The sequence below is a fragment of the Physeter macrocephalus genome, chromosome 2 (genome assembly GCF_002837175.3).
Source record: "Physeter macrocephalus isolate SW-GA chromosome 2, ASM283717v5, whole genome shotgun sequence".
Taxonomy (NCBI): Eukaryota; Metazoa; Chordata; class Mammalia; order Artiodactyla; family Physeteridae; genus Physeter; species Physeter macrocephalus.
In genome coordinates, this window is record NC_041215.1 from 76,090,674 (window position 1) to 76,117,668 (window position 26,995).

General features: G+C 40.3%; 1 protein-coding gene across 1 annotated transcript in view; it reads left to right on the forward strand.

Annotated features, from left to right (window-relative positions):
- Positions 1-26,995, forward strand: part of MYO3B (myosin IIIB) — a 511,858-nt gene that overhangs the window by 341,446 nt on the left and 143,417 nt on the right. Inside the window, exons 25-27 of the mRNA XM_024122281.1 lie at positions 12,928-13,007; positions 20,430-20,507; positions 22,703-22,908. Of these exons, the coding sequence (XP_023978049.1) occupies positions 12,928-13,007; positions 20,430-20,507; positions 22,703-22,908 (364 nt within the window). The remainder of the gene's footprint in view (positions 1-12,927; positions 13,008-20,429; positions 20,508-22,702; positions 22,909-26,995) is intronic.

Sequence of the window (26,995 nt, forward strand, 5' to 3'; positions counted from 1 at the left end):
TCACTTTGCTGTACACCTAAAACTAACACAACATTGTAAGTCAACTATACTCCAATAAAAATATTTTTAAAAAAGAAGGCAAGGGTAGAAATCATCTTAAATGTTGTTCTGGTACATTGGAGCATCTTCAATAAACTTTTTTTTTTTCAGCATCTGCTATATGTAGGACACTTCACAAATCTTCTAGCAGGTGCTAAAGAAATATTTTTTGAATTAATGAATGGGAATAGAAATTCTTAGTGCCTGACTTCAGAGACCATGTGACCTATATAAGGAAACAAAGCATTTCTAAAGATAAATACCAATAGAAGGTAAAATATTTGCATTGATTTAAAAGGACTCAAAAGGGCTCAGACACAAGTGCACTAAATAACTGCAGCCTCTAGAATTAGCACAGAATTGTGATGCTTGTAGAGTTCCTTCATCAGAGGAATCTTTTTTGTTGGCCTTTATTCTCAATAGGGTCTATTCTTTGAAAGAAAAATCAGTAATTAATTGCATCCCAAGTCTGCAGGATAAGACTTTAATTTAGGAAGATTTGGAAATCAAGCAGTTATTTTGGATGCTATGCCACAGTTCTATAAAGCCAAGTTCTCAAAAAAGCAATGTCTGTACTTACGAAATAAAACTTACGTTAACTGCATCCTTCAACACCATGACACATATCAGTTTCAGTAGAAGAATCTTTCTGGTCAATGCCATTTTATGAACTGGTAAAAACAAACAAATCTGAGAGAGAGAGAGAGAGAGAGAGAGAGAGAGAGAAAGAAGAGAGAAAAGAGAGAAATATGTGGGTGTGTTTCTGTCCAAGAAAACCTGTGGCAGTGTAGCTCAGATGGGAGTCACGCTGGCCAGTTAGGCATGTTATAAGCTTTGCTTCCTATAGAGTGTTGCATTTCTCAGTATGCCCGTCCTTTTTTTCTGGATTCTTAAGCTGCTACATTTTTTCTCAAAGATATACACCTGAATGTTCAGACTAGGTCCTTTTAAAAAGGCGCTAAGTGATATGAAATAGTCATTCCTTGAAAGAAAGCAAAAGAATTGGTAAGTGGGAAAATTATACTTGGATACCTACAGATCAGAAGTTAACCTTGAATGCTTTGAGAGTCTCAATCAAAAAATAGGTTTATATAAGTGATGATTGCATTCATATTAGCACCCAGCTTTTCAAAATGACTGATATTTGCTAATATGCAAACTGAAAGAATCGTAATTTTTTTACTAAGAGAATACATATTATGAAGATGTTGGTGCAGAAAGAATTCAGCAAGAGGCAGAGTGACAGGTAAGGAAGGAGTTTATTAGTATAGGACGCTTGTGAGAGATACGAGCAGGCAGGCAAGGGAGTGCCACCCCAAGAACTTAGTGGGCTACAGTTTTATAATCAAAGGAAAAGTGGGGAGTGGGAAAAGACCACCTTTTTTTTTCATTCTTGAATAGACTTCAGGCTTCCATCATCAGCTCTTCCTCCACGTCGGGCAGGGGAGTATTTTGTCCCTACATGGTCAAACTGGGACTGTCATGGTGCTATGGAAATGGCCCAGAAGTCACTAATATATACTAAAATATGGTAAATCGTCTCAGGTTTTAGTATAATGTCATCTTTCCCTATAATTTTGTTTGTAGTGCATGCAGAGGAGCATGTCCCAGGAATCATTAACTTACCTCACTGGGCAGGATGTGGGTCTCATTCCTCCATTGTCATATTGTTTGGGGGCATGTCTCATGCTTCTGTTGCATGGTTTTGTTGCTAAGCAAGCCCACTTGGTTTAGTTGTTTAGCAAGCCTGCTTTCTTGAGTGATCATTAACTTACAGGGGTCTCCTATACTTTTTTCTCTACTTACAATCCGCTAGTGGGATTAACTATTTAATCACCTACTTTGTTCCTTTACTCTGTCCCTATCACCTTGAATTACATAATCTTAAAAACATTGTTGGTGGGGAGCAAAAAACTATACCTCTGTCCCCTCGCTCATGTGCTAAGGAAGAAGAGTGATACACAAATTAGAGATCTGAATAAGCTTACTTTAGTTACAATAGCAAGGGAAGGAGGAGGAGTAACTAGAAAGAGATGACAGAAACCGAGCCATTGTTAGCTGCTCATGGTGAGCAGCTGTGAAGAGAACGTTGGCAAATTAAATATCCAGGCCTCCATCAAATCATTACTTAGGCTTCCTCTGTTTATCTAAGCCACATTGTCATCACCGTCCTCCCCCCTTCCGTTGCCTGCCAAACTGTAAAGAAATAACACATCATGCAGATTTTAGTTTTATCCTCTTTATTTTGTTCTTCTTATTTTATCCACCTCAGCAATCTCTTAAAATTATTTCACAGCCTTAGATAGACCTTCAGACCTGAATGGAAGCCCAACACTATTCAACCTTTTTTACTCCAGTTTGTATCCACAGATATTACTCTTACTCCTGTGCTTGTTGGTCAGCTTGATGTTGCTTTTTTATTTAAAAAAAAATAAAAAACTCTAGGTTTTAGAACAGTTTTAGGTTCTCAGCAAGATTGAGAGGAAAGTACAGAGATTTCCCATATACCCTTTGCCACTACACTTGCACAGCCTCCCCCGTTATTACCATCCCCCACCAGAGTGGTACATTTGTTAGAGTTGATGAATGTACATTGACACATTATCATCACTCCAAATCCATTATGGTTTACATTATGGTTCACTCTTGAGGTTGTACGTTCTGTGGGATTGGACAAAGGTATAATGACATATTCATCATTATAGAGTCATACAGAGTATTTTCACTATCCTTAAAATCTTGTGTGCCTTGCCTATTCATCTCTCCCCTGGATCCATGATCTTTTTATTATCTCCATTGTTTTGCCTTTTCCAGTGGGAATAATACAGTATGTAGCCTTTTCAGATTACTTTTTTCACTTAGTAATATACATTTAAGGTTCTTCCATGTCTTTTCATGATTTCATAGCTCATCTTTTTAGCACTAAATAATCCATTGTCTGGATGTAACTCAATTTATTTATCTATTCACCTACTGACATTTTGGTTGCTTCCAATTTTTGGCAACAGGGATTTCTGTGTGGACATGTTTTCAACTCCTTTGGGTAAATACCAAGGAGTATGATTGCTGGATCATATGTCAGAGTATGTTTATTTTTGTAAGAAACCACCAAACTGTCTTCCAAAGTGGCTGCACCATTTTGCACTCCCATCAGCAATGAATGAGAGTTCCTCTTGCTCCACATCCTTGGCAGCATTTGATGATGTCAGTGTTCTGAATGTTGGCTATTTTAATAGGTGTGTAATGGTATCTCATTTTAATTTGCATTTCCCTGATGATATGATGTGGAGCATCTTTTCATGTGGTTATTTGCCATCTGTGTATCTTCTTTGGTGAGGTGTCTGTTAAAGTATTTGGCCCATTTTAAAATCAGGTTGTTTGTTTTCTAACTGTTGAATTTCAAGAGTTCTTTATGTATTTTGGATAACAGTCCATTATCAGATGTGCCTTTTGCAATTTTTTTCCCTGATGTTGCTTTTCATACAATATTGTTTACTACCTTGACCAGCTCTCTAATCTACAGCCTAGGTAAAGTTCTCACATGTCCTGGCCACAGATGTCACGCAGTCTTTTTTTGGTACTAGGTCAACATTACACTGTTCCTTGTAGTTCCCTCTTGCAAGAGTCCACCTCTCTTACACCACATTGCCGGACATTGATCTAGATGCAGCTGCATAGCACAGAGGGTTTGTTTCATGGATGCCATGGCAAAATGCACATGAGTGGAGGACCACTAATCTACTCAAACTTCTCATTTGATGTGTAACACAGGTGAGTCATAGAGAGAAGTGATCTGAAGTCAATGGCAGGCCTGGGATAAGAATTCAGGTTTCTCAATTTTAAGTCTAGTGTTCTTCTCATTGCTTCTAGGCTAAAGAGGGAGAACTAAAGAAGCACTTATAATTCCAAGCACTCAATCATCATTCTGCAAAATGTGAAGTTAACAGCCTCTTGTTTCTGAAGCCCTGTGTGGCTTTCTCAGTCTTAATTGAAAACACAAGGAAACATAATGTTACGCTTTACACAGGGAAATCTATAACTGACCCACCATGAATAGATAAGGTGTGTTGAGTAGAGCTTTTAGGGAGAGATTTTTTTTATCTGTAGTAATCAGTTTATTCTCTCTTGCCTTGGCATTTTATTTAGGATTCTAGTCTTGGACTATGGAATGTGAGTTCCCTGTGTTGCAACAACCTGACCCATATGAGATTTTACTCAAGACTGTGGCCCCATTAACACTTGTAGTAACTAACAGATATGAGTCCTCTAGTGGCTTGTATCCAAACCATTCACTTTTGGCCACACAGTTGGATGAGTATCTACCTAAAGGCCACTGGAAGAGCAAAATTAGCTAAGCTTTTGTCCATGGTCCCACCAGTAGCTTATGATGTCTTAATAAAGCCTTCCTTTTCCATGTTTTTGCCCTCCAAAAATTTTTTACAAAAGGGTAATTTCTACTCAGTTTTCAGAGTTTCTCCTGTGACTGCTGTTTCTTAAAAGTAATCAGGCTGAAATAATAATACTATCAAAGAGGTATATTTTGGGGTGACAAATTCTGCTCCCCTTCATATGTAAACATTTCACCTGAGTGAAGTATTACATTTATCCATCCATGAAGAAATTAGATCAGGATTAGTTGTCAGAGAAGAATAGTAACCTGAAGGTTTGGAATATAGACAGGGAAAGTCTGCCGGGAAGATTTCCAGGGTAGGGCAAGGATATAGGGAGAATTAGTTGTTGGGGGTAGGGAAGAGACACAGCATTAAAGCCATGTTGCACCTTTGGAAGTGGGAATAGGAATGTGAAAAGCCATGTGGGGGACCTTGAATATATCCTTTGCCTAAATTATAGTTTTGTCCAGGACCAGCCATGGTTGGACTAGAAACTGCTCTGCTGTGTATGGGTGTTGCTCTGAGACTGGAATAAGCAATCTTTACGTGTCAATGATACGTGGGTGCTGGCAGATATGCGTGTGTGGATTTCCCTTTTTCTCAATGGGTTAAGTCTTCTTGGATAGATATCAACAGTCTAGGCTCCAGCACTTTTGTGAACACATGTCATGTCACTTGGCAGCCGTGTTATTTCCAAGTAAACTCCAAGCAAAACGTGAGGGGAAGGCAGACAATACCCAGGGCTTTTCAAAACTAGCTCTATCTTTATTAAGATAGGCTGAACTGGCAACTTCCACCAATGTGGCAATAAAATGCAGGAAGCAGAGAGCCTCAGCTCCACTACTGACTGAGTTAAGAAGGGGAAGCCTGATTGCCTCCTTGACACATTCTGATGATTTGGTACAGTTGTTTGCTGTATGACATCCTGTTTATGAGTTTTCAAGTTTAAAGAGCAAAAGAGTTATTATTTTTTCCTCAGCTCTACAATTTTGAAAGCTCTGGGCCACAAATCTTTAAAGCTATAGTTCCAATTTTAAATGAAAAAAAAAAAAATCAGTGAAAACCTTGGTTTGGCTTCCTTCAAACAGATAGTCTAGAGGTGTTCACTGTGCAGAAATTCCTTAAATTTCCAGACAAATATCAATTAAAAGTAGATACAGAAAAGAGGAAGAGGTTTCTTTTGGACATTGAATTTCCCACATACATGGTAAAAGCTAGGTTGTGCAATCAGAAAAGAGCATTTGCTATATGTGCGTATCTTTCTTCATTAGAACAGCCTGGAGGACAGGCTGATCTCTTATTTCTTCCCTCCACAAAACTACAGCCCCTTCTATATATATAAAATTTATCCGTGTTCTTTTCTTGGGAAATTAAGTGGGCTGGGAGCTCTTCCACCTCCCCCCTGCGCATTTATTGATATTAACACTCAAAGCCATAGATAAATGCCAGGAGAGAAAGTGAAAACTGTAGGACAAAATCTAACATTACACTTTCTTTCTTGGCCTCCTACAGCTGTGTCATATTTTTTGTCACTATTTTAAGTTACCTCAATGTATCAAACCTAAAACAAGTCTTTGTTATATAGATTTAGGATAGATCAGTATCTAAGTGGTTTTTTTAAACATACAAAATACTATAGTATGTTTTATACAACTACTAAATTTAACCCCTTGCATTTTAATTGGGTACAGTGTTATTAACTGAAATTAGAGCATTTCATTCACTGCAAGTATCACCCCATCATAGGTCTGTCTCAAGGTGACTCCCTAACCATTACTCCACTTTAGACAAAGTGGAGTTCATTGCTCAGCTCATTAAGGGAGACCACCACCTCTCAAAGCTTTGGCAGTGTCTTGGAGAAGGAAAGGCAGGGTCAGAATTTGTTGAGAGATCAAGTTTGATTTAAGGCGGGTCTTTCTAAGTGAGAGGGCATGATTAGGATTGTGTAAAGATCACACACAATACAACCAGTCCATGATTGGTAGAAACAACAAGGTGAGGCTTTTAAAACAGGGATTCATAGAATCATAGGGCTTAAAATGTCTTTGGACATTTTCCATTAAAGAGTTAATGGGTCTTGGGTCTTTCGGGCAGTTCTTGTAATGAACAGTCAAACCATGAACAGTCTAGACAGGAGACTCCTGTAAGAAGAAATTCATGCTAATGGAGACTGGAATAACATAAGGTCATTCTCATGTAGACAGGAAGGTGTGATTTTGGTGTTCAGTATCCAAGCTTACTGTAGGGTACAACATTCTAGTTCTCAGGTCTACTCAGATAATCTGGTAACAGAGTAGCTGAAGCGTTGGATGTTTTATTTGCAGCTCCTTTTGAGTAGCATTTGACACAAGCCTTTTACTTTTCAGCGTGGCTTTGCAGTCGTTTATTAGCCTATTTCTTGTGTTACAGAAAATTTCCCAAACAAATGCCCACCAGGCAGTTACCACCAGAACCCTGCAACCAATCTTTTAATCCCAGAGGGGGCAGCAGAGGGAAGTCAAGTTCCAAGCATGATTATTTAAAACAGCAACCCATCATCTTGGGCAATTCTTAAGAGGCAACTGAAATCACGGGTGCTGGGTGCTTTCCAAGAGCTGAAAATCCTCTGAAGCAGGCAGGAAATTGCCGTCTTTTAAAAGTTTCAGCTCTGTCTTCAGACCACTTGTCTCTTTCCCTTTAAGTTGGAAGCAGGGAAATTATGTGGGATCATTGCAAGCTCCTTTTTAGAGTCTTTCCTAACCCAGTTCCCACGTAGGATATAAATTCCATCCAAAGCCTCTGACTTCCGTTTTTGCTCCCCAACACACGTCAGGCAGTCACAGGAGGGTGCTCTGGGGCAATGAGGCATCCTTAGCCAAAGAGGCTGTCTGGGGGGTGAAGCAATGAGGATGCTTAACATTTGAAAGAAGTGTGAACACTATATTTACATTTAAATTAAAATGGAAACTTCTTATAGGTAATGTTTCTGAAAGGTGTGTGTGGCACATCTGCCGAGATCTATTGTTTATTCATGCTGTAAATCCTTTGAAATGTGTTAAAATGCTTCCCACTCATTATAAAGCTCCTGCCACCCCTGGATTACGACTTTGATGTCACCAATCCTGCTTCAAAGGGTTCTTTCTGGGCTATTAATCACAGTTTAGCCTCTGAAGATATCGCCAGAGAAAACATTTGGACATCTTTGTGCTAGACTTGCTAAAAACTTTGAAATCTTGAGTGTCTTGCAAATGCACAAATTGCAGCGTTTCCTTTCATTGACAACTTTTTATTTTGGTACAGGATCAAATGACATTTTAGGTAAAAATGCAAACAGATCTCTTGGTTTGGGAGGTTAGGGATGAGAGAGGAGATGAAGGGTGGGTGGTGAGGAAGGGAGATGGGAGTCTGAGCAGGCCATTCAGACCCTTCAAAGGCAAAACGTGGTAGGAATTAAAGTGACAAGACATGGAGGTTCAAAATGGAGTTGCCTTATCATTTTTTCTCATCTTTATATTTTGAACAAACCAGTGTTCACGGTAGCAAATTAGTGAGATTCTCTGTTCTTCTCTTACCTTCTACCCTGAGACCTATGTGAACTGTTCAAGCAAATCATCGTCATCATCATATCGATGCTAGTAACACAAAATGAGCACTTACCTTGTACCAGCTGTGTGTTGACAGTGCTTTTCGTGAATTATTTCATCCAATGCCCATAAACAGCTCTGAGGATTAGGTAGTTAAGTACTGTCTTCATGTTGTAGACAAAGAAACCAAAGCTCTGAGATGTTAATTAACTTGTTCAAGGTCAGCCCTTATGACTCAGAGGCTGTCCTCCCTGCCTAACTAACTCTCTCTTCATCAGCTCTTTCAATGGGGGTGGTCATCTTCCTCCCTTCAGGCTGAGGGACCCATACTGACAGATCTGCTCATCAGTCTGTACCTTAAATCCTGGCAGTAGTGTTCTCTATTGCCCACCTTCTCTTTCAGGAAAACTCCCAGCATCTTTTTTTCTTCCTATTTGTCTCTTTCAGTGACTGGTAAGCCCTAATTGGAGACTTTTTGTGGTAAAAACTTATAACGTGAAATCTACCCTCTTAACAGACTTTTAAGTATACAGTATGATATTGTTTACTGTATGCACACTGATGTACAGCAGATCTCGAGAAATTTTTCGCCTTGTATGACTGAAACTCTGTACCCGTTGAACAACAGCTCCCCATTTCCCTGTCCCCCCAGCCCCTGGCAACTACCTTCTCCTCCTTGCTTTTATGAGTTTGACTGCTTTTGGTACCTCATGTAAGAATAATCTAACAGTATTTGTCCTTCTGTGACTGGCTTATTTCACTTTGCATAATGTCCTCCAGTTTCATCCGTGTTGCCCCAAATGGCATGATTTCCTTCTTTTTTTAAGGCTGAATAAATATTCCATTGTATGTACATGCCACATTTTCTCTATCCACTCACCCTTTGACGAATATTTAGCTGTTTCCACTGCTTGGCTATTGTGAATAATGCTGCAGTGAACATGGGAATGCAAATATCTCTTCAAGATTCTGCTTTCAGTTCTTTTGGATAAGTACCCAGAGGTGGGATTACTAGATCATATGGCAGTTCTGGTTTTAATTTTTTGAAGAACCTCCATACTATTTGACGTAGCAGCTGTACCATTTTACATTCCCACCAACAGTGCACAAGGGTTCCAGTTTCTCCACATCCTCGCCAACACTTGTTATTTTTTGTTGCTGGTGGTGGTGTTTTTTATGTGGGGAAGGGAAAATAATTTTCCTTCTACCCTTCTAGGTTCTTAGCTGAGACACCCCTGTAATAAAAAGACAGATTTAATGGGAGAAAAACAAACAGGAATTTAATAACATGTATACCTCCTGTATACATGGGAGATATCCAGGGAAAACTGACTAAACTCCCTGAAATGGCCCAGGCCACCAACTTAAACATTATATCTAGCTAAAGACAAAAGATGTTGGGGAGTGGGGAGGCTGGTTATTGGAGTTGACTAGGAAAAGCACGGTAAACAAGGGTAAGGTTGTTATGCAAATTTAAGTTGGTGCCTTCTCCATTGATAAGAGTTTCTAGAGGTTTAGAGTCATCTCTTTCTGGTACAGAGAGGGAGACACCTTTACATATGGAGATTCCCCTTGTATATTTTTCTTACAAAAGGGTAATTTCTGCTCAGTTTTCAGAGCTTCACGTGTGTCTGCATTTTTAAAAAAATAACCAGCTTAGGCCGTCATCATAAAATCTAGAAACAATAAATGCTGGAGAGGGTGTGGAGAAAAGGGAACACTCTTGCACTGCTGGTGGGAATATAAATTGATACAGCCACTATGGAGAACAGTATGGAGGTTCCTTAAAAAACTACAAATAGAACTACCATACGACCCAGCAATCCCACTACTGGGCATATACCCTGAGAAAACCATAATTCAAAAAGAGTCATGTACCAAAATGTTCATTGCAGCTCTATTTAAGATAGCCAGGACATGGAAGCAACCTAAGTGTCCATCAACAGATGAATGGATAAAGAAGATGTGGCACATATATACAATGGAATATTACTCAGCCATAAAAAGAAATGAAACTGAGTTATTTGTAATGAGGTGGATAGACCTGGAGTCTGTCATACAGAGTGAAGTAAATCAGAAGGAGAAAAACAAATACCGTATGCTAACACATATATATGGAATCTAAGAAAAAAAAATGTCATGAAGAGATTAGTGGTAGGACAGGAATAAAACACAGACCTACTAGAGCATGGACTTGAGGACATGGGGAGGGGGAAGGGTAAGCTGTGACGAAGTGAGAGAGTGGCAGGGACATATATGCACTACCAAATGTAAATTAGATAGCTAGTGGGAAGCTGCCGCATAGCACAGGGGCACAGGGAGATCAGCTAGGTGGTTTGTGACCACCTAGAGGGGTGGGATAGGGAGGGTGGGAGGGAGGGAGACGCAAGAGGGAAGAGGTATGGGAACATATGTATATGTATAACTGATTCACTTTGTTGTAAAGCAGAAACTAACACACCATTGTAAAGCAATTATACTCCAATAAAAATGTTAAAAAAAAATAAAAATAACCAGCTTAGAGTAATCAGTATGTCAAAGGGGCGTATTTTGCTCCTCTTCATTTATGATGGCCACCCTAACAAGTGTGAGGTGATATCTCATTGTGGCTTTGATTTGCATTTCCCTGACTGTTAGTGAAGTTGAGCATCTTTTCATATACCTGCAGGCCATTTGTATGTCATCTTTGGAGAAATGTCTATTCAAGTTCTTTGCCCATTTTTAAATCAGCTTATTTTATTTTATTTTTTGCTGTTGAGTTGTAGGAGTTCCTTATATATTTTGGAAATTAACCTCTTATCAAATATATGGTTTGCAAATATTTTCTCCCATCTCTGGGTTGTTTTTCCCCCCTGTTGATGGTATCGTTTGCTTTCCAGAAACTCTTAGTTTGATACAGTCCCAATTGTCTGTTTTTGCTTTTGTTGCCTGTGCTTTTGGTGTCCTATCTGAGAAATAATTGTCAAGACCAGTGTTAGGAAGATTTCCCCCTATGTTTTTTTTCTAGGAGTTTTATAGTTTCTGATCTTACATTTAAGTCTTTAATCCAGTATGAGTTGATTTTCCAGTATGATGTAAGATAGGGTTTCAGTTTCATTCTTGTGCATGTAGATGTCCAGTATTCCCAACACCATTTGTTGAAGAGATAATCCTTTCCCCATTGTGTAATCTTGGCACCCATTGCAAAGATTATTTGACCATATGTACATGGGTCTATTTCTGGGCTCTCTATTCTGTTCCATTGGTCTGTATGTTTATCTTCAGGTCAGTACTGTTTTGTCATATTGTTTTGATTACTATAGCTTTATAATATATTTTGAAATCAGGAAATGTAAGGCCTTCAGCTTTTGCTTTCCTTCTCAAGATTGTCTTGGAGTCCTTTGTGGTTCTATATGAATTTTAGGATTGTTTTTTCTGTTTCTCCAGAAATGCCATTGAGATTTTTGATGGGGATTGCACTGAATCTGTAGATCTCTTTGAGTAGCATGGACATTCTAACAATATTAAGTCTTCTAATCAATGAACACAGTGAAGGGTAACAGAATATGCCACCCCAAAACTTGCCACTTTGGCATTAAAATTATTTTAAGCTGAAGGCAATTGAGAAGAAGCAGATACAAGAAAAGGCTCTTTCCCTTCCCCCTATTTGCCCAAAAGCAGGGCATAAATTTGTAAAAATATGCCCCCTCTCCTCTCTACTAGAAAGCACATAAATTAATTACCAGAGACAACTCTAGACGCTTATCAACTCAAAGACAGCACCAGAGGAATCTATATAACAAATTAGCCCTTATCTTCCATTAGCTTCCCTATATATTTACCTTCCCACAATTTCCCGCCCCTAGAAACTCAAAGTTCTTTTCCTTTGTCTTGTCACTTCTTTATAAATTTATTGTTCTTTTGTTAAGATGTTATGTAAGCCCAAGTTCTAACCACCCCTTTGAGTTACTCATCACTAAATACTCCTGTGTATATGTGTGATACATGTGTTAATAAACTTCTGATTGTTTTTCTCTTGTTACTCTGTCTTCTGTCAGTCTAATTTTTAGGGCCTCAGCCAGTGAACCTAAGATGAGTAGAGGAAAAAGATTTTTTTCCTCCCCCAAAATGGAATTGCTTTCCTTTTACTTTTGTTTTATAGTTTTCAGTATACAAATTTTCACCTCCTTGGTTTAGTTTACTTCCAAGTATTTTATTCTTTTTGATGCTATTGTAAATGGAATTGTTTTCTTGACTTCCTTTTCAGATTTTCATTGTTAGTATATAGAAATGCAACTGATTTTTTTAATCTGTTGATCTTATATCCTACAACTTTGTTGAATTCATTTGTTAGCTCTGTTAGGGGTGTGTGTGTGTGTGTGTGTGTGTGTGTGTGTGTGTGATCTTTAGGGTTTTCTACATATAAGGTAATGTCACCTATGAACAGAGATAATTTTACTTCTTCCTTTACAATTTGGATGCTTTTATTTCTATTTCTCGCCTAACTGATCTAGCTAGGACTGCCAGTACTATGTTGAATAGAAGTGGTGAGAGTGGACATTCTTGCCTTGTTCCTAATCTTAGAGAAAAACTTTCAGTTTTTCACTGTTGAGTACATGATTTGTGGGCTTTTCATATATGGCCCTTTTATGTTGTAGTAATTTCCTTCTATTCCTAGTTTAAGTGAATTTGAGACCTTTTGTCCTTTCTTATTTGCTTATTAAACTAATATATATTCAAATTATATTACAAATTATTTATAACTTATAATTATTATAATTTACTTCCAATTTATATCATTGAAGTTTCAAAATTCAAATTTTTCCAAATTTTTCCAATTCAGAGCAGATCATTTAGAACATTCTGAAAAATACAAGGGCACAGAGAGAAAAATTACTCATCATACTATTGTTTCACTTTTCCTTTGCCTTAACTTCTTTGTCTTTTTTGCTCAGGTAACTTGGCCCAGACAAAAGCCAGGATAACAGCAGCCTCAAGATCTTTGCCTCCGCATTTCAGTGCTGGGAAACCCAAGGTAAGTAGTATGTTTGTACTCAAAATACTGTGGACGACAAGATGTTCCCACCCTAGGGATTATCCTAGGTGGGCAACATTAGTTTCCTTTATCTGGCCCACTACCTGGGCAGTCTGGAAGAGAGATTGAAGGGATTTAGGAATCAGGGGTTAGGAAATTTGAAACAACACCATGGAATCCTTTGCAATCCTGTGTCAGGGAAAAAAAAACTTTTCCTCTACCCTCTTAAGTTCAGTATTTGGGGGAATGTGAATTAAACTGACATATTAGCAAGAGGAAAAAAAATACTTTAATCATATACATACAATAGTTCACCAAATAAGTGACTCAAAGGGCCAGTTAGATTTTGAGGCTTATATACCATCTTAACAGGAGATGAAGAGAGGAAGAAGGACGTTTCTGGGACAACAAATGACTTTTGGGAAAAATAAATGGTCCTTTAGGAGAATAGATGGGAAGTATAACAGTTTTATGACAATGTCTATTTAGGCAATTTCTTATCCCAGTGCTGACTTCTCCTCTCTGGTGATAGGAGTCAATCTTCTCTGATTGCAAAGCTCCCTTCTCGGAAGGGATTTGAGACAGTTGAATTCTTTTGGGAGGCTTTGCTTTTAGGCGGATAAGGGGAGTTCCAAAAAGCTTCTTCTTGCAACTGTTGATTCTTATACATGTCTTCAGTTCAAAATAATCCTTATGCCACTGTGACATATTTAGACCCCTTCATCTGATTTTTGGAAATATCACTTAAGATACAGAACAATGACACTTGAAAATAAAGTCCATCTAGGAAGACATAAAGCACTTTTCCTTGAAGCTATCACCAACCTACAGAGGAGGATAGCAAAAGGAGTCAGCAGGGAGGAAAGAAACCAAACCGTCTCCTATTTCTCTGCTTTGCTCTCTGAAAAATGAGCGGTGCACTTGTCCATGCAAAAGGGGTGTTACAAGGGTTCCTAAATATCCCACTGTAAAATATTTTTAACTCTTCCATCCTTCCTGATAATGCTTAGCACAGATCTCAAGGACTGACTGGTTAATGTTCATTGTATGTACTAATACTAACACCAAGAAACAATAATCTTAAAGGTGATGGAGTAATAAACAGGTCACATCTCTGAATTTTCTTACCTTTTTGTTTACATTGAATATTAAATATTCATTTAATAAAGAATGATCAATACAGCTGCACATAATACCATTGACTATTACCCCCAAATTGATAGAGACATACATATCTATACTTACTCCCTCTGAGAATAAAAGACCTGCACATAAATAGGGATTCAGATCATCTTTGTTAACAATAATTTTTACACCCACACTGTTAATACAATCTTGTGGAATATTCTACTTTTCAACCTTGTGAATTTGTGGCCAGATGTTAGGGCTATTTAACATGAGTTATACGGGCCCCTCAATGAGATTTGCAGAGAAGTTTCAGTGGTTATGAGAGCCTCTTGATATTACATGTAAAATGTTGTTTGTGTTAAATACAGTTGATTCTCATTATTCACAAGACTTATGTTCTGTAAAGTTACTGTGAACACTGAATCAGGAAATCCTGAGCATTGCTCCTAGAGGAAATACATGGTTAGGTTCCTGCAAGCCTCTGGTTACAACACTTTTGTCAACTGATTAATACCTAATCTTGTATTATGTGTGTTTCTATTTAAAGACACTTTATTTAATACAATTGACCCTTGAACACCATGGGGGTCGGGGCACCAACTCTCCACACAGTCGAAAATCTACATATAACTTTATAGAGGGCTGTCTGTATCCACGGTTCCACAGAAGCAGATTCAACCAACTATGGATCGTGTAGTAGTACTGTATTTACCATTGAAAAATATATGTGTGTAAGTACATCCATGCAGTTCAAACCTGTGTTGCTCAGGTCAACTAGATACTTCTTATAAATAATTAATTATATGTAGTATTGCTTTGTATTAAACAATATTTCAAGTACAGTATTTGTATCATTGAACTCAACGCCAACGGCACTATAACTCATGCCTTGAACAAAGCTAATCTAACACACAAATATTCTCCAACAGGCACATGACAGCCTCCTTACACTTAGGAACACTAGACAGCACTTCAGCACTATGATTAGGGGCTATTTTATTTTTATTTTTTTATTTTTTATAAATTTATTTATTTTTTATTTTTATTTTTGGCTGCGTTGGGTCTTTGTTGCTGTGCGTGGGCTTTCTCTGGTTGTGGCAAGCGGGGGCTATTCTTTGTTGCGGTGCACGGGCTTCTCAATGCGGTGGCTTCTCTTGTTGTGGAGCACGGGCTCTAGGTGCATGGGCTTCAGTAGTTGTGGCACGCAGCCTCAGTAGTTGTGGCACGCGAGCTCTAGAGCACAGGCTCAGTAGTTGTGGCGCACGGGCTTAGTTGCTCCGTGGCACGTGGCATCTTCCTGGGCCAAGGCTCGAACCCATGTCCCCTGCATTGGCAGGCAGATTCTTAACCACTGTGCCACCAGGGAAGCCCCAGGGGCTATTTTAAACAGTAAAATCACCAGCCAAAAGCACAAAAATGCGGCACAAAAATCGTGGCCCTTAAGTAGACCTTGAAAAAGACACTTGTTTACAGCATGAGAGCTGGAACAAGAAGACAGAGTGTCACCTTGTTCAACCTCAGCTGGAAGCATGCACATCAGGTGTCAAAGTTTCCACTGCTCTGCATGTCTGCAAATGACCGTGAAAGCGTGTGAGCACTGATTGATTTGGAGATTACAAATACATTTCAGCAAGTAGGCAAATTCACAAATACAGCATCCACAAATAATGAGGATCAACTGTATATGTGTTTTTTTGCAGTCATTGGCTTCCACCAGATTCTAAAAAAGATCATGACACGTTCCTTTCAAAAAGATGAAAGACTCCTGTGTAATATTCTCTGTCAACTCATATTCCCCTCCTTTCCTCAATTTGATTTTTTGACTGCTGGACTCTGCCAGGACCTGTCCCCCTGCCTTCCACATTCAGTATCAGTGCGTTGTTATCTCCCTCCCTGCCCTGCCTACATGAGAAGTGTGCCCTCGAGTGTGTGGCGTATATTTACATCACTATAATAAATATAGGTGAGATGAAAATGACTAGAGATTTATTGTCCCTGGGAAAGAATATGAGCTGAAAGTTCTAAGTAAGGCATCAGAAAATATGAAGGGTAACAACAGCAATTAAAAAACTCCATCAGTTCCTCTTTGCCTTCTCCAGAGGTGGCCTTGCAGAAAGCTGACCTCCACCACATTCAGCACCCTCACACTGGGCCGGTGTCAAGGCCAGCCTTGCTTCCTCATTCAGTGCTGTGGAGACTTTTGAGGGGAGTGATGCCGTAGGGACTGTTTCCTTGAGAGAGGGATGGATCACTTGATAGCAGTAAAAATTCTTGACCAAAGGCCTCGTCAAGAACCTAAATATAAATACTTCTGAGGTTTTGGGATGCAGATTAGTAGGTACTTACGGAGACCAAGGGGGAAAAGAAATCCTTCAGTTTTTCATTTATTGCTGAGATCTAGATGGTTTGTGAGACTTTTTGGAGTCTGTGTCGTTATCCTAAAGTACATTTAGTTGACAGATGAAGCAAATCTTTTTAATAATACCATGCTTTCAGACCAATTCTATAAGTTGTAACAAACCACATAGAAAGGCATAATGCAATGTTTAAGGAGTGGGTTTTGGAATCAGAACTGGGTTCAGATCTAGGCATGGCCAGTTACTAGCTGCAGGACTCTGGGAAATTTACCTAAAATCTTTGAGCCTTAACTTCTTTATATGTAGAATAGGAGTGATAATAGTGTTTACCTCATAGGGTCCTTTTAAGAATTCATTGACATAGTGTAGGCAAAGTGTTTAGCATAGTGATTTCACATCGGAAACAGTAAATGTTTTATTACTCACATTTTGATAACCATCTAAAATTCCATGTGTGTAGTCCATATGTATACAGAAGCTTGCTCATTTCCTGTGGGCTTGGGGTCTGTACCACAATTTGTAAAGCTTACTCATGACTACTTTGAAGGCTAACCAGCACCGCTCACAAGGAATGGGGTAGGACATTTGTCACGTGGGCAAAAAACAAGCTTGCTTAGCTCCAGTTGGCTTATATTGTTGTAGCAATTGGTGGTGTAGAAGAAGGGTATACTGGGTTAGAAAGACAATGTTTTTATCCAGAATATCAGTTCTACTGATCATTTTGAAATTATTTTCATTGGAAGTATTTTCTCTGTCAATAAATAAAAAGATGTCCTTGCTGTGTTGCATGGGAGCTAGTACTCACCTTATTCCATGGAGCAAAACACTGCATCCTTAGTATTGATCACTAAGCTAAGACTGAATCAAACATGGTAATGAAGGAAGGGGAACTGACTGGCCTCTTGTGTGTGTGCAAGGCAGTGGTTTTTAAATAACACAGGCTTTGGGAAGTTAACTAACAAGTCCAAGTCCATACAGCTATTAAGCGGAGGAGCCAGAATTTGAAGCAGGTGTGTCCAGTTCCAAACCCTGTGCCCTGTAACACATACCCCCTGAGCCTAGGAAGCCTTTCCTGTCTCTTTTCCTCCTATCTCAGGTAAAAACTTATAAGATGCTATGGAGAGGACTGGTTTTTTGTTGTGAAATCCCCACCTTTGGAAAGAACTATTTGTTAGATGATGACCTCAATAGAACCTACTTTCTGGATTGTTTCTAAGAGACTTTTTTTTTTTTTTTAATTAAATGAGGCTACCATTAGCTAAATTAGTTCAGAAAGACAAGCTCTTAGGTTAGAACCTTCTCATCTCTCTTTTTTTTTTTTTTTCCGAGTTTTTTTTGAATTCTGTGGAGTTCATGGCAGGCCCAGTGCAGACAGAGGTCTCCTACTTTGAAAGGTCAAGAGAGGCAACTTCTGGGGCTTCCCTGGTGGCCCAGTGGTTGCGCGTCCGCCTGCCGATGCAGGGGAACCGGGTTCGTGCCCCGGTCTGGGAGGATCCCACATGCCGCGGAGCGGCTGGGCCCGTGAGCCATGGCCGCTGAGCCTGCGGGTCCGGAGCCTGTGCTCCGCAACGGGAGAGGCCACAACAGAGGGAGGCCCGCATACCACAAAAAAAAAAAAAAAAAAAAGAGAGGCAACTTCTGGTATGTCCCTTGTCCGAAGTGAAATTCCCTCTTTTAGATCTACTCCATGCACAGGAGAACTTCATGACTATGCAAATATGCAAGAGACCCTTGACCAACCCAAGACCTTTCCAAATTCTTAAATTAGAAGGTACCCCAATAGTATATTATTTATTCTTTAAAATATAGTATTAAATATGTAGGTGATGAACTGTAGACAAGCATTAACATTTCCAAGTTGTATATAACACAGAATAGGTTTTTACGTACTTTACAAGAGTTACTCTGTATATGAGTATAAGGAGAGAACTAAAGTCGTGCTGGGTGGCTACAGGAGCCCACCAGCCCTGTAACTTGGATTGCAAATTGGTGCTTCGTTCTGTATTTTTCCAATTTGCTGCAGGGGATAGGTACTGATCTTGAAAACAATACATATCACACTTTTAAAATTATATCTTAGCAGAATTAATATACATCAAAGATTTTTCTGATCACTAAACTGTTAAATTATCAAATGCCAAGGGTCCACTGTATGTTCTGAGGTAGGGTAACAGGTAAATGCTACTAGTAAGAGAAATATGGATGAGCTTTTCAGCTGCCCTTCCACAGTGAATTAGAGCTTGAGAGGCTGGCACTCGGTGGCTAATTTGAATGAAAAGGGAGGGAAAGGAAGGAGGAAAAGCAGGGTTCAAAGCTAGCTGTGGTTCTTCAGGGAGGATCTCTGAATAGAAGAAATAGTGGGAAATTCCCAAAAGTTGTATGCACATGAAGGTCAGGTGGGGAGAAAGAATGTTTAGGAAAACTCTCAGAATTTACAGTTTGGCCGAAGGCAGACCCTAGCCAAGATCTTTCTTCCTTCAGTCCTAACCAGCTTTCCCCAAACCTTACCAGTGCTGAGCTCTATCCTCCAAGTGGGGGTGAGATGGGGAAGAAACCTTCCATGTAGTCCCTGCAGATAACGCCATAGGACCTCTGCAGGTGGGGCGGGTGTGTTTGTGTTTTTCTCTTTTCTCTATGAGAGCAGCCTTCCTTCTCAACACAGAGCTTTCATTTCCTCCTTTCTCATTAAAAAAATTAAAAAGTCAGACCTACAGGCGGTTGTACCATTGCTTCAGCTGCATCCAAATGAAATGATGGCTTTGGGAACAGATCCAATCTGCAGCCTAGAGAATGCAAGCTGCACCACGCACCGCCCCCTGACCCCCGACCCCTGACATCACTTCTCTCAGAGTTACCCTTATATTCCTGCTCACTATTTAGGTTGCTTTTCTAGTTTTTGAAAACTTAGCTCCACATTTATTCCCCTTCTTAAACAGACCTGTTTTCTTTATCCAAGCCAGTTGAAGCCTTTTCTTCCATTTTGCACACAGTCTCCTAAATGCCCCTCGAGGTAAGCGTCATTATTCACCCACCTCCCCATGGCCCCGTCCCTTCTAGCACCCACTTCTCACTGTTGTTGAACAAGGCTACAGACATTCTCACCCCGTGGGGAGGTGGCTGCCTGGACAGCAATCCACTGAGTGGAACACACGTGCTGACAGCAGCATCTTCCAGTTCAAATGTCTGTGCTTCATACCCTTGCCACTTGTTCCGAGCAGATGGGAGGCTGCCACAGAGGAGGCTGGTGCTGAAACGCTGCTCATGTGCTCTGCAAACCAAATAGCTTTGTGTGTGCGGGAGCAGGGATTTTATTGTTGAGATAAAATGATGGAACACAGGGTGCCACAACTGTTTGCTACAATTGTTTTCATTCTAAATTCCTTCCAGTCGGCCCAGGTAGTTGGGGCAGATGATTGGGAACAGGTGTATCCCAGGCTCTGGTCCGCAGTGAGCACGTGGTAACTGTGGGTGGCAGGAGGGGTGTGGCAGGGTTAGTGTCTGATGGCCGGAAGGCAAAAGGACTCCCCTAATGCCCTGTGGTGCAACCAGGGCTTTGGGTCTGGGGCTTTGGGTCCGTGTCTTTGTGATCGCCCAGCCTCATGGGTTTTGCCCAGTTTTCTTTTAAGAAATAATTTGGTCTCATGTGACATTATTGGAGAACCTAATAGTGGCCCATTAGAGCATGGAGAAATACAGAACACTGATGGGGGTTTGTACTGAGACCATACAGTATGTCACAGAGTGTGGTCATTGTCAAGGGAGTAGAACAGTGCGAATTCTGTTTTTCTTTTAGATGTCTTTAAACTCCTCCCCCATGGTATGTACAGTTGTGTCCTAAACATCAAGGCACCTCAGATATTTGACCAAATAACCTTTCAGATTTGGGGAAAATAAATTGTCTATATCCTCAAACCACTCGCTTCTGCCTGTGTTCCAGGTGGACACTCTGGAGGTGATACGGCATCCAGAAGAAACCACCAACATGAAGGGGCAGACCATGGCTTCTTACTTCCGGGTATGGAGTCTTCTTGATCTCTATTCTGCCTGTTTCCAGAAAGGACTTGCCAACCCTTCCCACAAGAGGCCCAGATACCACAGAGTCACTGAAATAAGAGCAAAGCTCAAGAGTCAGTTAAGAAAGGTGGTGGTGTAGGGAGAGGAAAATTATAACAGGGAACCCCCCTCTGAGTACAGTGTTCTCTGATCTCAGAAAGACCAGATGAGCCCTCAAGTGTCTACAGAAGGCCCTATCTGCCACTGGCACATAGCCCTGTCCATTGAATGTACTGATTCTGTTACCATTTCAGCTGCTTCTTGGCCTTAAAACTACTGGAGTCAGCCACTTTTCCAGCATATTTACGGAGAAGTAAAGTAGTTAATACAATTCCAGAAGGTGGTTTATCAAGTTCATGAGAGGCTATGTCTTAGCTTCAACTTTCTTTTCCTAGATTGAATTGACCCATTACAAGACCCCTTTGCCTGAGCCCAATTATTTCCCATCTCTGTTACCACAATTCCTCATGTTTCATCGGGTGAAATGACTCCTTTGAGTAAAAACGTCGTCTTTAGAGGGACTCTGTCAAATGCACATTAGACAGGAAAGATAAGACACTGTCACTTTGTACTGATTTGAACAGATTTGTTTATCTTCAAATTATGAAGCACTGGGGTTGGAAGCCCCTTTTAGATCATTGACTACTGGGAGCTGAGCTCCAGGCAGCTTCACGATGGACATGCTGTTAAGCCAAAGATGGAACTACTGAACTCAGGGACAACAAAATAAGGTTGTAAGGTGGGGTCGGCCACAGGAAGCGGTTTGGCAGGAGTGCTAAGTCAAGTGGATCACGAGCTGGAGTTGCCAGGCAGGCTGAAGGGTGGGCCTGGGAGCCAGCACCATGGGGAGAAGGTTCCAGCAAAAGCTAGCAGGTTCAAGAAAGATGTAAAGCTAAGAAGTCTGACTTATCCAACTGTGCTCTAGAGGCAGACTAGAATTGGCCTCAGGGGTATGGATTGTAAGGGCCTAGAGGACTTTGGGTCCAGCACTCCATCTGTGCAGTGATCCCTTCTCCAGCAGGTGGGTTTTCAGCCCCTGCTTCGTCCCTCATGGTTGGACATTTCTCATTGCCACTTATTTCTTATCTGAGACCTACCCTGATCATGTCCCTTTAGTGGCTTGACTATATCCTCCTAGCATGTGTGTGTGTGTGTGTGTGTGTGTGTGTGTGTGTGTGTGTGTGTGTATGTATCCCATGGGATTTGGAGGCTCTGATTGACTCTGTGAGGTCATTCTCAAGATCCTAGAGTCCCTCTTTCAGCAGAAGAAGCCTCTGGCTTACAATTTTCAGAAATATATCCATAACAACCAGTTGGGTGTCCTCAAAATACTGGTCCCCAAATGCTAAAAAAAGGCACATTGCCAAGCTAGGTAACCATGTATTGGATTAGTAGGAGGTAGGATTATGAAATAATGGGACTGATTTTACATGTGGCTTGTAATTGCCCCTGAAGGCATGTCCAAAAATGGAGCTGCCACAGTGGATGCCCACGAGGAGCAGTGAGCACCACTCAGCTTTTCCACATACTCTCTCTCTGCGAGAGCCCCATGCCAGACACTCGGTGTATGTTAGTTCATCTTCCTTATAATCTCTCTTTTCCCTCTGATTTTCTTGCTTTCTTTGCCCTCTTTATTTTTCTTGTTTTTCCTCTGCCTTATTAACAATGACATTGGTAAGATTTGCTTAGACTTTCTGGTGATTGTCAGGTTGAAGAAGCAACTGACCCCTTCCCTGAAAGCTGGACATTTTATGAGACCAGTGCTCTAACCCCTGAGTTGGGGAGCCAAAGCTGGATATTTTAAATTATGGATACAGTTTATGAACATCACCTTGGCATACCAGAGACAGGCTAGTTCTGGTGATGGAGTTAGGAGGTAACCTAAGCAAGTTCTTAGACGGCTGAGTTTCTGCCAAATGGGATATTGCTTGGCACCAGGTGATGTTTAAAGAATACTTTTGAATCTGTGGGCAGTGATAAGTACTCGTCAGAACTTATATTGTTACTTCTTTTTGCTGGATTCTTGTGTAGCCTCAAAGGTTCCATGAGTTGTTTACAAGCCAACAAACTGCCCCTGGAGGCCCAGCAGGCCTGTGTCGTTAATTATCTATTATGTTTGTGGTAACCTCATTTCATGTGTGTTTTTCTCCCTGATAGTATTCTCTGATGGATCTGCTCTCCAAAATGGTGGTGGGACAGCCCCACTTTGTACGCTGCATCAAGCCCAACGATGACCGAGAGGCACTGAAGTTCACCCGAGACAGAGTGCGGGCCCAGCTCCGCTCCACAGGCATCCTAGAGACGGTCAGCATCCGCCAGCAGGGTTATTCCCACCGTATCCTCTTCGAAGAGTTTGTGAAAAGGTCAGTCTGGTATCTTGGGAACTACATTATGTTAAACGCAGCTCTGCCAAGGCCATTCTGTCCCCTGGGATCACTCCTCCTGCCCACTTGCCTCCAAACATGTAATTGGCTAGTTACCAGCTAGCATTTACTTGCTTAAATGTTGTGTTTCTCTTGTGCTCCAACTAAATTATACAGTCATCTGGAGGACAGGTTAAGCTCCCTCCTGATCACATTTGAAAAATAAAAATGTCCATAGATATATTTATCTGTTATATATCCTTAGGTTTCAAAATCTCCAGATATTTAATTGCTATGACAAAAGTATCCCTCCATAAATGGGTCAAGATTCTGGCAAATGTAAATGCACCCAGGCATCCACTCCTCTCCCAGCATCTGGCACGATATAATATGATAGCTAACATCTACATAGCACCTAAATTGTCCCAAATATATAATCTCCTTTGATCCATACAACCGCCCTGTAAGCTAGGCTTTATTATTATCCCCATTTTACAGTTGAGGAAATTGAAGCACAGAAGGAAATCAAGTGATTTTTACCAAGATCCCATGCTAGTAAATGGTTGAGCCAAAATTTGAACCCAGGCAGTCTGGCTATAGCAGCCACACTTTTAATCTCCTCGGTCTACTGCATTCAATAAATGTTTATTGAAAAAATTGCTGTAGAGCTTTCTAAACCCAGAAACTGCCTTTACCTAAGAGTGAAATGCTGCTCTTTTCTGAACAGCTGCCATAGGTATGCCTTACGCATGCATATGATCACAGGTAGAATTTTCACAAAAATTTCCGTGAAGAAATAAGGAACAAGAATAACAAAAAACCATCTCGGAGGAACACTACTGTCTGAGGATATCCAGAGAGGAAAATTAATATTCATTATAAAATCTGTTTCTTTTTACCACCATTCTGAAACTTATGCCCAAGGTCATTTTCCCATGTTTTCCTCAGGAAAAAATGGATCCTAATATGGCAGGTCGCTTCATCAGGTCTTCCCAATGCCACTAAATTCCATGGAGACAAAAGGGCAAAAAAAAGTTCCTTGCAATGAGAGCTTTTAAATTAAAAATAAGAACGAAATGGCTTTTTAAAACAAAGTGTCTTTGAGCCTCTCTTTCCCTCTTAAATTTGGAGGTGGAACAAACAAACAAAAAAAGATTATTTTAGCTCATGAATGTGACTAGTCAAGTATTTTTAGCCACTAAGTGCTGAATACATAAAAATATTTAAGAAAACAGGTCAAATGCTAAACAGATTGGCAGTTCTTTGTTCGTAATCAGAAAGCCAATAGGCAAGTATGAACAAGAGTTTCAAAATGTCAGTAAATCTGAGGGTATCAAAGATTTCTGAGCCAGCAGGTTAATTGGTATTTTGATCCTTCTGAGCAACTTAACAACAAAATGGATGAGTTAACAGTTTCCCCCCTTGATGTTATTCAACAAATAGGTGCGCCTCTTATCTTCCTGTTCAGGAGTGCTGTTTTGTAAACTCTTAGCAGGAAATATGCAGACAAAACAATCAAAGGCAGGGCTTATCAGGTGGTGGTAAATAAAAGATAAAGACTTGTTTAATGTTACTCTTTACCTTTTTGTATTTTCTGGCACTCAGGACTGAAGCCTGACGTGCACACCTGAAAGGTAGTGTTTTGAGGATTATGTTGTCGGGTTCCCAAATGCAGAAGGACTTCCCCAAGTCACCCAAGTCTGCAGACATGGCCAAACCTAAAACATTTCTTTGCCCCATCATCCTTGAATTTTCTGGCAAAATGACTTAGAAGTGCCCTTCCTATTTTCCATTCATGGAGCCTTCAAAGAAGGGGTTACTTCCAACACCCTCTCATCAATGGGGCCAGGTGGATTGGAAGCATTCGTCTATCTAGTCTCAGGTAGGCATGAGAAAGGCCACCTGACAGTGCTGGGCAGCTGGCTGAAACCTCCTGGAAGTCATGCTGTTGAGACATCACAGAAAATGACTATGAACACTCATTGGCTTTGTGGTCAATGGGCTCTGAAGTATGGTCCGGCAGAAAGTCTATACTGGGATACACACATATGACTGCACATATTGGGATGTGTTCTGGCCAATGTCTAAAGGGTAGCACAGCACATTCAGTTCAAAGTCTTATGGTTTGTTTATTAAACTCTTGTAGTAAATAATATAATTTAGTGAGGAGATCGGAGTTCTCGTCTCCTCTTGGATATAGTATTTGGCAAGTAACCTAATATTTCTGTAAAAGGTGTTTCATCATCTGCATGATAAGAAGTCGGGAATACACAGAGCCCACATCCTAAAGATTTTCAGGAATTACATGCAGATTCCGGGGGGCCTTAGCCTCTGAGTCTTCCAGAAAGGCCCACCTCTCCCAGTTGAGCTCACAGGAGGGAGAACTGCATCTCCCAGGACCCAATTCATAACAGTTGTTAAATCAGTGGCTGTTGAACAAAGTGAAATTCTTACCTCTTCTCCTTCATCAGCAACTTCCATTTCTTCTTATGATGGCATGAGAGCTATGTGCCCTGGTATCTCCTTCATCGCCTTCTCCTTCTATTCCTCTACTTCCTCTCCTCCAGAAACCTAGGGTCACCTCTGTCTTCTCACTTTCTTCAAACAATCCATCAAAAGTCCTGCCAACTTTACCTGCCAAAGTTTCTCAAAAAGTTTCCCTTGGGAATTTCCCGATCCCTTCTCCCAAGGCCTTTTAATAATAATAACAATAATAATAATAATAAAGCAACAGCTTGAGATATAATTCATATATGATAAAAATCACCCTTTTAAAGTACACAGTTCTAAGGTTTTAGTATATTCACAAGTTGTGCAACAATAACCACTATCTAATCTGAACAGCTTTTTATGTGCTTATTGGTCATTTGTATTATTTCCTTTGAAGAAAGGTTTATTCAAATCCTTTACCCATTTAATTATTGATTTTTATATATTCTGGATACTAGCCCATTATCAGATATATGATTTGCAAATGTTCTCTCTTATTCTGTGGGTTGTCTTTTCAATTTCATGATGGTATCTTTTCATGAATGAAAGTTTAAAATTTTGATGAAGCCAAATTTTTCTGTGTTTTCTTTTGTTAGTAATGCTTTTGGTGTCATATCTAAGAAACCATGCTTAATCCAAGGTCATGAAGCTTTATTCCTATGTTTTCTTCTAAGACTTTTATAGTTTTAGATCTTATATTTAGACCAGTGGTCCATTTTGAATTATCTTTATGTATGGTGTGAAGTACAGGTCCAGCTTAATTCATTTGTTCATAGATATCGAGCTTTTCCTAGCCCTGTTTGTTGAAAAGACTATTCTTTCCCCTGTTGAATTGTCTTGGCATCCTTGTTAAAAATCAGTTGACCATAAATTGGTCATAAGCTATTTCTGACTTCTCAATTCTATCCCATTGATCAATACCTATTCCAAACCTTTTGAGGCTCTTTTGTCCACCCTCTTGACCTAACTTCCTAAATGGACTTCATGCCTGTTCTGTTCTCCAAAGAGCCACAGAGTACAATTTACCTAAAATTTCTATTTAATCATGTAGCTTCCTTGATTAAAATCCTTACTTGAAATGACCATCCCAGACCTCGCTGGGTGAGCGTCAACCCCTCTGCCTGATATGGGGAGTCTCCCTGTCTGGATCCTGCCCACCTTTCCAGTCTCTTCTTTCTTGTCTTCCCACCTCTCAGCTCACATTCCAGCAAAAACCAAACTCCTTAAGAGTTCTATGGACACCCCACGTCATTCCATGCTTCCCGGCTTTTGCTCATGTTGTGCTCATGCTTTGGTGCCTGAAACCCCCTTCTCCAAGTTTTCCGTCAGCTGACTTAACCTGGCTAACCCCTGCTCATTCCTCAGGACTTTGAACAGGCATTTTCTTCCCTGCAACACCCTCCTTGACTCTCCCAGGCTGAGTTAGGAGCCCCTCTGATGAGCTTCATCAGTAGCGCTTACTACATTGAGGTAGAAACTAGCTGCCGGTCTCTGACCTTGACATTAACCACCTGGGAGGCAGGGATATTTTGCAGCCAACTTTGTATCTGTACTGTCCAGCACTGTCCCTGATAGAAATTAGGTGTTTAATAAATAT